At 36.9% G+C, this 13,791-nt stretch overlaps 2 protein-coding genes and 1 non-coding gene across 3 annotated transcripts in view; 1 reads left to right on the top strand and 2 right to left on the bottom strand.

Moving 5' to 3' along the window:
* LOC109824199 (multiple organellar RNA editing factor 1, mitochondrial-like) lies at positions 1,970-5,877 on the bottom strand. Its single transcript, XM_020390731.1, is given in 5 exon segments — positions 1,970-1,981; positions 3,096-3,757; positions 3,905-3,970; positions 4,066-4,163; positions 5,431-5,877. Coding segments are annotated over 5 exon segments (1,218 nt in total). The 5' UTR covers positions 5,811-5,877.
* On the bottom strand, positions 8,423-8,504 carry TRNAS-GCU. The gene has a single exon. It is a non-coding gene; the product is annotated as a tRNA-Ser (tRNA).
* LOC109823952 (methylthioribose-1-phosphate isomerase) overlaps positions 9,752-13,791 on the top strand; it is a 7,391-nt gene continuing 3,351 nt past the window's right edge. The window contains exons 1-2 of the mRNA XM_020390418.1: positions 9,752-9,907; positions 10,006-10,061. Coding sequence (XP_020246007.1) covers positions 9,839-9,907; positions 10,006-10,061 — 125 coding nt within the window. The 5' untranslated portion in view covers positions 9,752-9,838. The remainder of the gene's footprint in view (positions 9,908-10,005; positions 10,062-13,791) is intronic.

Genomic DNA, 13,791 nt, shown 5'->3' with positions numbered 1-13,791 from the left:
CCGCCATTGGATGAGGTTGGTTGGAGACAGAGAGGAGTGGTGAGCTGGCTATATAAAGAGGCGGGCCCCACTAAATATTCGGATAATTTACTTTTGATAAATTAATTTGGCTAAAATATTCTTCATGTATTGTGCACAAAAATATCGGTAGCTGAGCAAACATTTATATTTGCATTCGTTTTTTTAATTGTGATACTATCGTGGTTACTAAAATTTATAATAGATAGGATATAACAATGGACACGGTTATAAAGTGAAATATCTGAATATATATTAGTCATATTATTTTAACAATTTTAATTCTTAGATTAGTGAATTTGAGTTTGTATCTAATCTTAGTTTTTTTATATCTAACGAACATATTAATGAATTCTTTTATATCGTATGAAGTATATTTTTTTTAATATTGTCTAATTTTTTTCATATTAATTCTATATCTGGATATGTATCCGCTTATATATCTAAATGCATACCCGCATGTCTATCAGATTTTTAACAGATATGTATATAAATTTACCTATCGATGCATAAATTTATCAGTATTAGTGATTGGTAAGGGAATACGTATATAATAAATAGGACCGGATGCCCCCCTCTGCTATGTACCTGAATCTTTTGATTCCTAGAACAATTGGATAAAGTTAACAAAGCTCAAACATTTGGTCAATTTTCAGATAACTCCCAAAACTTTTAAAGACTTCATTGAAACCCTATATAAAGTTTGCTTTTGTCGAAATCTATTTTCATCGCTTTTTGTGTGGTCCCTGAAAAGGTTTTTTTTTTTTTTTTTTTTTTTTTTTTTTTTAAAAAAGGGTTTTGGAGGTTTTAGTGTCGAAGGAAAAGCGATAAAAAAAAGTGTCCAAGGAAATGTTCCTTATTTCTCTCGTCTAAATGGGGGAAAGTTATAAAATAGATTGTTTATAACACTAATAGAATATTGTTTTCCTTGAATTGTTTATTTTCCAAATACAAAAATAAAAGATTGTTTTCCTTGGATTGCTTGTTTTCCAGATATAAAATTCAATTAAGACATTTTCCACGCAATAAATATTTTGATTTGCAATTCATAAATGTTTTAAGTCCATCAATTTCATATTGTAGTTTGAGATTTATGTTTTAAATAGTGATGATATTAAAAAAGAGAGTACTTTTGCCTCTCACAAATCAGTCAAGTATCCTGCCCTTACTTTAAGCTTAAAAACAATATGGTAAATTGTAAGTTTTATCTCATTTGGATGATTGGATAAATTATTGCTGGTCTTTCTTCACTCCCAAAACATTAGAATTATATCAAAGCTCAAGGAACAAAGATTATCTTTACATTCTCATACATACATTGTACCTGCACAAATAAAATTATTTTCCCTATTGCATGCAAATACGAAGACACTCATGTGATCAGCTGAAAGAACCACAGCAATTATTTTACCAATGATTTAACACATAGGTCTAAAAAATCCATATGCCCCCAAATTAAGCAAAACAAATACACTACTTGTAGTACCCAAAATATGATAGTCAAGGATACAGTAACAAGACCAAGCTAACCTCCATGCTTGCTATCATGTACAAAGAATACCATAACAACAAAATTGCGAGAATAATTTCAACGAACCAAGATAGAAAACACAAGCTAAGTAAGGATCTGTATAAGATCAATAACATGATATAAATGCCACCATAACTATCAGCAACATGATCACGATTAGTAAGGACAATCTACTTAATTGCTTGATAAACTAGAAGAGTAGTAAGTTCGTCTATAAACAAAATAGTAGCACAACCATAGTCCACTTATTTCCCATCTTTCAGATGTCCAGGCATGAACAGGATCATGACAGAAGAAGAAAAGACCAGGAAACAAACATAACACTCAGTTGGACTCAATAGCAACATTAAGAGTGCTGGCGCAAGCCTCATATATGCATCTTCCTAGCAAGGGTTAGAATCCGAAATCACCATAGGGACCTCAATATTTCCCCTGCATCAATCATCCATAGAATTAGTTAATTTTGCCGCAAACGTATGATATTTTTCATAGTAATGAAACACATAAGAGCATTAAATCAGCAAAAGGGAAATGAAGTCACATAGAAGAGAGAGCAAAAGGTAGAAATGATTCTTTTTCTTTTTTTGTGCAATGGAAAGGTCCCTTTCTAATTTGTTTGAATTTTGGCACCTCTTACTATTATTATCATAATACTAAACATGAGTCCATAATGTAATACATCAACTTGTGAGAAATAAATCAAACAGAATTCTCATTTGAGGGCCATCTAGAATTGACCAAATACATATTAGAACAACAATTAATATTAAGCCAACAGCATTAGAAAAGCAGTATGATGTACACTAATTTCATGGTTTCAGTTTTTCTAACAAGAAAATTTGGATAAATTTATTAAAAAAATTGAGTTTATAGTTTTTATAAATAAGAACACATGGGAACATATACATTCAACAAGAAAAATAGAACAATCTAAGGCCATTGCCCTATGTTTGTCATATATTCCTCGAGTCTTGCAAACTTTTTGTAAGTTTTATAAAACATCATGTATATCAAAGTTGGAGCCAGAAGAACTATTGAACCTGTCTTTAATCTGAAACTCCCTCGCTCCAAATTTCCAGAAATGTAAATGTGCACAGATAAGGGTGCGCGAAAGAAGAAGGAAAAAAGACACACACAAGTAAAAGCAAAATAAAGGAAAAAAACAAAATAAAAAACAATAATTAGCTTATTCTGTAGTTAGTAGATCATATACACCGCCATGAATTCATATTAATTCCAAAAATAAGATCCCTACTACCTCGTTCCAGTTGTGGTCTTTCAGCTCCCATAAAGGGTGCTGCTATTATATTACCAATGTCATATAACAACTAAAAACCACAGATGTATTCTAAGCTCCTCCAATAAACATTGGAAGAAAAATCCTATTACTAACTAAAGTGAAATTTCAAAATTTTGGATGACAGTTGCAGACATATTATAAGTATCAACATCAATATCCATTCGATTCAGTTCCAAGCCTATTGGAAAGGGAATAATGCTTTACTAGATAACTGGAGACCAAAAAATGTATAATCAGTCATCATACCTGCCACTGTCCTTCAACAGGACCAGTTGAGTTTTGTCCTTGAACAAAACCCGGTCCTTGCCTGTATTGTCCAGCATCACCATTGTAACCTGCTCCTGGACCCTGTCTAAATCCTCCAGCAAAACCAGGACCCGACCCCTGTCCATAGTTCCCTGTAGATCCAGGCCTATAATCTCCTCCTTGTTCATTGGCGAAATTCCTCTGTTCCTGTGGAGGGAAACCACCTTGCTGTCCTTGAGGAAACTCGCTCTGATAAGGAGGCATTTGATCTCTTTGTCCTCCATGATAACCATCTCGTCCTCCACTAGGCGGCGGGGGCCCAAAACCTCTTCCATCCTAGCCCCTTCCATCTTGCGGTGGGGGCCCAAAGCCCCTTCCATCTTGCGGTGGGGGCCCAAAGCCCCTTCCATCTTGCGGTGGGGGCCCAAAGCCCCTTCCATCTTGCGGTGGGGGCCCAAAGCCCCTTCCATCTTGAGGTGGCGGGCTGAAGCGCTGACCCCTACCATCTTGTGGTACATTTCCTTGCCTGTCACCATACCGTCCTTGGCTTTGCTGTTCATAGTTTCTGTTCCTATCACCATACCGTCCTTGCCTCCCGTCTTGCCTTCTATATTGAATTGGAGGTGGCCTATGCGTAATGACCCCATTTTCATATTTATCCCCTGTAACAATTTCAAGGAGAAAATAAGAATTGCCGATCAAGGGTTATGGCACAATGAAAATCTGTCAAATTGTGCATGTTGCAGTTGGACTTTCGATAAAAGTCTCGACAGAAAGATGTTAAAATTATGAAGATGAAAAAGACAAACCTCCATATTCCTTGTTCACAGGATCAATGTATGAATCTGGCAAAATGAAAACAACTCCCGGCAAACCTGATATAATGGTTTCAGATTTTAATGAATGGAAGAAATCTCTTTTAGTAACAAACCATATCCTATGGAGCAAACGTCAATATTTTAAAGCTTACCCCTAAATTTCTCAGATGTCTCCTCATCCATTACACATTGGAAACCCTGATAAGTTGTTGTGCTGCAAGCATAAATTCTCTTCTTTGCCTCCTCTTCACTGAAACCAACACGTAACATTCAGAAAGGATCTTTATATAATCAATGGAAAAGTAAAACAGAAACGACAAATGATCAGTTTAAAGAGCTGAGGGAAAAAGGAAAAATCCCGCAAGTAAACAAACTGGCAAATGGTTTCCAATTCCTTTAAAGCCCCCCTTACCAAACATTAGAAATCCTTTTTCAGATCACAGACTCCAGAATGATCTTCCAAAAAAAATAGGGGGGAGAAAGAAGAAGAAGAAGAAGAAAACATGCATCTTTACAAACTATAAATCAGAAGTATTATTTTATCCAATATACAAACTTCTAAAGATGATCCAATATACAAACTTCTAAAGATGATACTTAACTTTTGAAAGTTCTTAATGGGTATAGAAAACTTAATCCATTGATATCCACAAAGATGAAAGAAAAACTTAATAAGGATTTTTTTTTAAGTCTTTTCTTCCTTAAGTTACTCTTATAAACTAGTAGAAGTTAGAAAAGGCAAAAAGAGTGAAGAGCAAATCTACTTACTTAGGAATCATCTGCGACAAAATGCACAGAAAGAATCAATAATAAAGAGGAAAGATATATGTCGATCATACTTGCAAAATCGAATCACATGGCATTTAGAGAACCAAATTATAGGGATTCATGCCTAATACCAATTTACATAAAAGCTCATTACAAAACTAACTAAAAATGGTATTTTGGTACGCATTTAAACACAAATGCGAACTTAATAACATTAATTGGAGATAAGGATGCACCTTTGGTCAGTCGCAAAAACACAAGTTCAATCTAATGGAACCATCTTCTCAGAGAGTAGTAATCCTACAATCAACTCAGCATAAATCACCAAAATGCTAAAACTATCTCTACCACTGATCCATGGAATGAATCAACAGCTTACTGAATTCACAGCAATTACCCTAATGATCCCATAGAATTCTGTGACTCACGAACAGTCGAGTACTATGTCTACAAACATTAAATATCAAAGAAAATACCTTTCAATAAAACAAATCAAAAGGAGTAAAAAAAAACAATCCTATCGAATTCCTTTCTCAATAGCTTACATATAAAAAACTGTTCCTTTTCCAGTTTGAGAGAAGAAAATATTACACACTTAAAAGTCGCTCAATTTACGAACAAAAAAAACAATCCTATAAGCTTCCCTAGAATCCTCTGAACAACAAAAAACAACATCTAGTCATGAATCACGAACAACAATCACTAAAATTTTATAATTAAAAAAAAACAACTGAGCAAAGAAATTATACCTTCCAAAGACCATAGCAGCGGTCTTAACATAAGTCGCGACCATTTCCTCGGCCGTCGGCGCATTCTCAGGATCCTTTGGGAAATCCATAGTAATCAGCCAGTGATTATAATCGCAACCCTCGAACAAGATATCGTCAGGCCCAATCTCCGGCTCCTTGCTATCAAATCGCCGGTCCATCAAGGCCGGCGACGACCGAAACGATTGGGGTCGGATCAGGGAGTGAGGCCTCGGTGTAGGGTGAGGGCTAGGGTTTCCCGGGGTGGAAGGGTAGGGTTTCGGGGAGAAGAGACGAGGGGAGGAGGAGATCGACGAGAAATGGCGGTCGAGGATGGAGGAGGAGAGGGTGAGAGCTCGCCGGACGCGGAGAGAGAGCGCCATGGGGGGCTAGGGTTTTGGGGAGGGGAGCTAGGGTTTTTGGAATCGAGGGAGGATGAAATGCCAAGGGGTTTTTGATGTGGGGATAGGTAAAGGGGTTAGGGTTAAGCTATGTTGTACCGGCGGAGAACTAGCCACGATGTCGACTTTTTGGCTTATAATTGCACTTAAATACCCTGTAGTTTCCTTGTTTTGCGCTTTAGGGGCTGCTTGTTTGGTTTCCTAAAAATCATGAAAAGGAAAAGGATACCTGGAAATTAATAGAATATTATTTTTATCCATTTTTATCCTTAAAACTCACTACAACATCTAATAAAATATTATTTTTATCTCACAACTCATCTCATTTCATCTCCTAATGGGCTGTTTGGTTGGTTTCCTAAAAACCAAAAAAAGGAAATCGGTACAAGGAAATCAATAAAATAATATTTTTATCCATTTCCATCCCTAAAACTCACCCACAACATCCAATAAAATATTATTTTTATCATCCAACTCATCTCATTTCATATCCTTTCTTACCTTTAGGGGCTGTTTGGTTCGCTATTATAAGGGGTGGAAAACTCAGAAAACCCCTCAACGTCAGATTTTTAGCCCTCCACGTCAGCGTTTTTGTTTCCGTCCATTTCTTTGTGCCGCTTTGGTTCGCTCGAATGGAAGAGGAAAAACTCTGCTGAAATCGCCGCCAACTAAGATTTTTTCCCCTCTCTGATTTCCTTCCCCAACCAAGTGAAATTGATGAAAACTCTGCCACGTCAGATTTTTTTCCTTCTCTGCTTTGTTTACAAAAGTTTTCCTTTTTTTCTATGCGAACCAAACACAAGAAAAATAAATACATTGGTTTCCCACCATTTTTTATGTGCGAACCAAAACAAAACAATCTATTTCTTGGAAAAGTTTGGAAAACTCAAAACTTGTGTTTCTTTACATGGAATTGCATTTCTCTATATCAAGGAAACGAACCAAACAGCCCCTTAAAAATAAACCAAACACAAGAAATGTGTCACATCATCCAACTCATCACATCTCATCTTATCCCATTTTTAAAAATCACACACATCATCCAATAATATTGTGACAACTCATCTCATCTCATTAAACATTCATTTCCATCCATTTCATAAAAAAAACAAGAAATTGATTTCCTTAAGCATGTGTCACATCATCCAATAATATACCTCCAACTCATCTCATCTCATCTATTTTCTTATTTTTAAAAATGAACCAAACACAAACAACCTCAAAACATCATCCAATAATATACCTCCAATTCATTTCCTTATTTTTTTAACCAACCAAACAACATCAAAACAAGTTTTTTTTAAAAATCACTCACATCATCCAATAATAAGGTGACAACTCATCTCATCTCATTTCCTATTCTATAATTTCCTTCTTTTTTAACTCAACCAAACAACTTCAAAACAATTATTATAGGAAATAGATTTCCTATTCTTTAATTTCCAAGTTTTTTTTGCGAAACGAACGGACCCTAAAAAAAATCAAACACAAGAAATGGGTCACATCATCCAACTCATCTCAGCTCCATCACATCTTATCTTTAAAAATCACTATCATCATCCAATAATATGGTGACAATTCATCTCATCTCATTAACATTTTATTTCCACTCATTTCAACCAAAACAGCTAGAAAATCGATTTCCTTAAGTGTGTGTCACATCATTCACTAATATAATAACAACTCATCTCATCTCATCTATTTTCTTATTTTTATGAATGAACCAAACACAAGCAAAGAACCTATTACAGGAAATAGGTTTCTTATAAATTATTTCCTTATTTTTTTAGCCAACCAAATAACCTCAAAACAAATTTTCTTAAAAAACCACCCACATCATCCGATAATAATGTGACAACTCATCTCTCATTCTTTGATTTTCTTCTTTTTTTTAGCCAATCAAACAATCTAAAAATAATTTTTCTTAGAAATAGCTTTTCTAATTCTTTGATTTCTCTCTTTTTTAAGGCAAACAAACAGCCTCTTACACGCCGTCAATTGCTTTTGGGCAACGCTTGTGTGCTCTATAGTTTTCATTTAAAATGAGCTATTTGCATATGTACCCCTTAAATTATAATATTTACAGGATCACTCTTCAAATCTCGTTATTTACAAAACTACCCCTCAAATCATCAATTTTTGAAAAAAATGTCTATGAATCATTAACTTTTAATAGGCCGATTTGCAACTGCAATGTAAAAATTATAAGCAAATAATTTAAATTTCTACTCATCAAGTAGACGGCTTGAGGGATATTTTTTTTGGCAAAGCTGGATTTTAGGGATATTTTCCCCCGAAGCTGATGATATGGGGGCTCGTTACACAAATACTAAGATCTACATGGTAATTTACGAGTGAAAAAATAGACTGTGTGCAGCTTAATTATCAAGCTCAAGGTTCTATAATTGAAGAATGATATGCCAACAAAAGAGCTGGGGTCATCAAAATAATTTAAACTTAATATTTGAATGCTACTAATTAATGAATGTGCGTGAGGCTTTAAGAGAGATTATTTGCAATTTACCCAACAAGACAATTTTAAATTGCAAACGATTAGTGAATGAAGAAAGGAGGGATATAAAAAAAAAGGAAAACGACGCCTGAGAGATTCGAACTCTCGCGGGGAAACCCCATGTACTTAGCAGGCACACGCCTTAACCACTCGGCCAAAGCGTCGTTGTTGAAAGATGTATTTATTATTTTGATAATTACTAAATTAACATTACAATGATCAAAACAAACAAATCAAATTATTTGCGCCAAGTTATTCAACAGCAAAATATTTCCTTTCCGCCACCTCACATAAACGCAGTTCTCCTCTAGTGTTTCCCTGCATCTCCTAGGAACTTCCAAGGGAAACTCACTTCCATCTCCAAAGACTACGATTTTCCATTTTAAAATAAGAAAAACAAACAGGTAACCACGTATCGATACGCGTCACGTTAGCAACACACCAACCAACCGTATGAATTTAAAAGGAAACCGTTCAGGATGAAAATTAAGTTGGCTATTCGAACCTTGTTTTTTAGCTTCTTCTTCCTCGCCTGTCTTCCAATCGAGCTTACATGGCTTGTTGGTGACCATGCCTGAACCGGATCCATCATCTGATCTTGCTGTCTTGACCCGGAAAATTACACCGAATTCTGATATTTTCGCCATTGTTTTCGTTGTTGTTCTTGATGTCACCCTGTCCTCAGTTGCAGGTTGGCCGCAGAAGAAGAAAAGTAGATCTACATGAAAAACATATTATAATCTAAAAATATCGATCGAAATAGTGTAGATGTATGTCACGCCAACAATACACCCGCTGAAAAGCATACATAGATATATAAACAAAATTTAGTTATATCGAAACAGAACTAGCTGTATAGTGACGATGGGAAACCATTATTTGGTAAAGTAAATAAAAATCTCATTGAAAAAGAAAAATCTACCTTTTTAATTAATAGTATGAATCCTTCCCTTTAAACCCTCACTATTAGTTTCATAGTTGAATTTAAGTGTGACAGTATTTTTGGAGTTTTAAAATTATGGCTCACACAAATTAAAAAGAAGACTTCCCTTATATTATATCATACAATATAGATAGATTTTTTTTAATGCTATGCCCTTTAGGCTTAGGGCATATGTTCTTTATTTTTATTTTGTTTTTTAACGGGAGGCTTAGGTCTACGTTACGGAGCAACAAGTGCTCCCCAATTTATCTCTTTTATCATAGATGAATGTGTAAAGTTTAGTGTGTTTTTTTCGTAAAATTTTGACATTATAGGGGTGTTACGTGCAAAGCCCTCAAAGTTCAGGGAGGTTCCGTGAAATTAGACCCGTTCTGAGGCGGCGGCACACTTTTGGCCACATGCTGACGTGGAAGCTCACCGCAAGCATCTCACTGTCCCTCTATTAAAACAGAACGCTCTCTCTATATTCTCTGTTCTCATTCTCTCAATCGCTGGGGGGAAAAAAGCTGAGGGTTAGGGTTTAATAATTCAATTTAGGGTTTTTCTTTGGTTTCAATGGCGGACGCTTCGGATTCTCTTCAGTCAATCTGCTACGAGCGGGGATCACTTCGCCTCCTCGATCAGGTTCTTTTGTTATCTTCGGTCTCTGAAGTTGATTCGAATTGGGAATTTTTTTAGGGTTTTGTATAATTTTGTTTATTTGGTTGATTGATTGATTGCAGAGGAAGCTTCCACTGGAGACTGTATACTTGGATATTCGAAATGCCACCGATGGATGGTGTGTTTGATTCTTCGTGTTTGATTTTTCAATATTAGATTGCTGCTGAAGTAGTTTTTTTTTTGCTTTATCGTTGAAAGGCTGTAATTTTCTTCCCATATTAAATTTTAGAAATTTTGATTATGGGTGGACCCAAGTGTAGCATCGGCTAGCTGACTTTGTCAGTGGTTTGAGCCGAACAAACAACGCGCTACGCTCAGTGGGTCCCACGTCTTACACCTCGCCAGCGGGCCCGCGGGCACGGTGCGTGACGCATTTGGATAGTCTTTTGGATACTGACTAGCTGTTTTAAGGTCCTCATCTGGGGTTTATGTGAATTAATTGATTAATTTTATCGCTGAAAAGATAATATAAGTCAGGTTGACATTCGTTTTTTCTTAGAAGCTCTGATATTTTTTATCTAAATTAAGATCTTGACATGTCAAGTACTGAGATATATTATCCTTTTTCACTAGTTACTGTAGCTTAGCTGCATCTCCTTAAATTTTCTCTTCTGAACTAGCTAGGAAACTTTATGGGAGTTAAAAATGGCTAGAATATCATGAGAGACTCGCGTTCATAACAAAAGGACAGTGGTGTCGACTAGTTGTTTATTTTTTTTATTAGTGGCTGCTGATAGGCATATGTAACTGACTGAAATTTTATGTATACCGTCATGGCACTTTGAAATTTTGTTTTCATTAGAAGTTACTGTTGTGCGCGTCGCGGAAGCGTGACAACCAAACGGGCGTGCTTCGAGAACCAAATCAAACAAACGTCGAGATAAAGGCCAAACAAATCAAAACAACGGCACAAATCCAAACACAATAGTTTTACGTGGTTCGGCAATTGCCTACGTCCACGGGGCAAGAAGGGGATGAGGTTTTCACTAATAGAGAAAGAGTACAAACTGAGATTACAAATCACTCGAAGGAACAAACTAATCTCACCAACAAGCTCTTAATCTCTCCAAACAAAACCCTAAACAAATAGCTCAGAAAATACCTCTTTTCTGTGCTCCAAATATCCCCAATTTTTCTTCTCCACCAATTTTCTCTTCCAATTGTTCCATATATATAGAAATCCTAAAATCATAAACATACTAGGAATTCTAAACCAAAACCAAATCAAATTAGGAATCCTAATAACCTATTACCAAAATAGATTAGGAATCCTAATAACCTCATGTTACCAAAATAGAATAGGAATCCTAATAACCTTATGTTACCAAAATAGATTAGGAATTCCCTATCCAACAATTCTCCACCGCGGCGAAGTTTTTCCAAAACTGAGCCGACACCGACCAAACCAAATGCCTCACTTGTTACGTCCAGTACGCCACGGCAACAGACTCATGACAACGGACTCCATCCACACAAGTCGAGACCCAAACGGGAGTGCGAACACTCACCCAAATGTCGATATCTACTCACCAAATCGGCTGCATCAAAACTGACTGCCTACGTATCCTCTTGCCCAAGGAATCAAGCCGTAGTTCGCCCAAATGGCCTCCAAATGCCTCAATCCACTAGAAGAGTTCGCAACCCTTCTCCAATCTCACGATCAAGTCTGCGGCTGATAGCACCTCCAATGGCTCCAAACTGAACTAATCCAAACATCTCCACCTGAGATGAATCAATGGTCATATCCAGACTACATCCATCAGCTGTACTCGAATCAATCAACCTATCATCTGCATCCAAATCAACACGATTCCCAATCTGTGTCACATCAGCTGGAATCCCAAATGTGGCAGTATGATCTGGAGTTTTCTCCCAATGTGGAGTAGCATCACTCTCCACCCGCTGCGATGTCCCAAAGATCTGATCACTACTCTCCACCTGCCGAGAGTCAAACGTGACATACCTGCTCAGAACAAAGTCAGAAGCCAATACTTGAAAATCAAACACGCCTCTGAATCTCAAATGTGCTATCGGATCAAATCTCACATCCACGATGTGACCGAGTGCTGGGTAGCCAAACATCCGACGTAACCCAAAATCTGAAGCAGCTCCACCAGATCCTATATCTATACATGCAGCAGTTGGCAACCTGTACATGAGACGGCCCAAACATGTCGTAGCATGCACACCAATGCCAATGCTCGACATCAAACGCCGATCCTCCTCCAGAAAGGAACAACTACCCAAATCTGCCATCTCGCCTTGTCGCCTCAAAGTTTCCACACCAATGAAGTGTCTCAAACTGCCATGAGCTCGGCACAAATACAGTAGGTCCCTCTTGTACCTCCTTCTACAACCAGAATGAAGTACCTTCACCTTACTCCTAATACACTTCTTCAACTGTTGTTGACTACTAGGACTTCAAAACCAACGGGATTTGGTTGTAACCCACAAATGCCTAGTATAATCCCCAACATAGGAAACCAAAACACCAATTTACCTTCCAATGATGCCTCCTTGGAAGGCCCCTAAATGCCTGAATGAACACCAAATAGAAGACCCTTCAATCATCAAATAGAAGTGCCAAACTCTACCTCGGTCTCCTTGCTCATACCAACGTGCTCAAAAGGACTTCAATATGCAGGTCAAGGGCACTTCTCAATAATCCAATGCACCGTATCAATAAACAAATAACCTAGCCTCAAATCCTTCTATCTCGGCGAACTATCTCAAAGCACCAACAAATGAAGAATAGATCCAAACTGATAAAGGAGAGAATTTTACCTCCAAATGAAACCTTAACAAGAGTCTCCAAATGATCTCACCCCGCACGACGACAACGAGATCCACAAATAGGAAAAATCTCACCTTTATCTCCAAACGAAGCCCTCGAAGAGCCTCCAAAGCGATCTACTCCTCCAAATAGCCCAAGCGCCAACAAACCAATGCGGAATAAACGAAGAATAGATCCAAACTAAAAAAGATAGAGTCTTTACCAAAAAGATCCCACCTTTCTCAACAAACGAAGCCCTAGCCGAATTTCCAAATTGATCTACTCCTCCAACCAAGATAAAACCCTAGATCTAAAATCTGGAGCTCTGATACCATTTGTTGTGCGCGTCGCGGAAGCGTGACAACCAAACGGGCGTGCTTCGAGAACCAAATCAAACAAACGTCGAGATAAAGGCCAAACAAATCAAAACAACGGCACAAATCCAAACACAATAGTTTTACATGGTTCGACAATTGCCTACGTCCACGGGGCAAGAAGGGGATGAGGTTTTCACTAATAGAGAAAGAGTACAAACTGAGATTACAAATCACTCGAATGAACAAACTAATCTCACCAACAAGCTCTTAATCTCTCCAAACAAAACCCTAAACAAATAGCTCAGAAAATACCTCTTTTCCGTGCTCCAAATATCCCCAATTTTTCTTCTCCACCAATTTTCTCTTCCAATTGTTCTATATATATAGAAATCCTAAAATCATAAACATACTAGGAATTCTAAACCAAAACCAAATCAAATTAGGAATCCTAATAACCTATTACCAAAATAGATTAGGAATCCTAATAACCTCATGTTACCAAAATAGAATAGGAATCCTAATAACCTTATGTTACCAAAATAGATTAGGAATTCCCTATCCAACAGTTACTGTAAGCTGAATTGTATATGCATGCATGGGGAATGTATAGTTGTTCGACTTTAGAGGTTTCAATAGAATCCATTAGTAATTTAGTATTGTTGAGCAAGATTTGCAAGCAGTTTTAGTGTCTAGCAGTAAAGAGTATGCACATTTCATCTACTTATTTTCGTGATCTTCAATAGCTTTGGGTTCATCTT

The sequence above is a fragment of the Asparagus officinalis genome, chromosome 9 (assembly GCF_001876935.1).
Source record: "Asparagus officinalis chromosome 9, Aspof.V1, whole genome shotgun sequence".
In the NCBI taxonomy this organism is placed as follows: Eukaryota; Viridiplantae; Streptophyta; class Magnoliopsida; order Asparagales; family Asparagaceae; genus Asparagus; species Asparagus officinalis.
The sequence above is the reverse complement of the archived record's forward strand: the minus strand, read 5'-3'. Positions and strand labels throughout refer to the sequence as shown.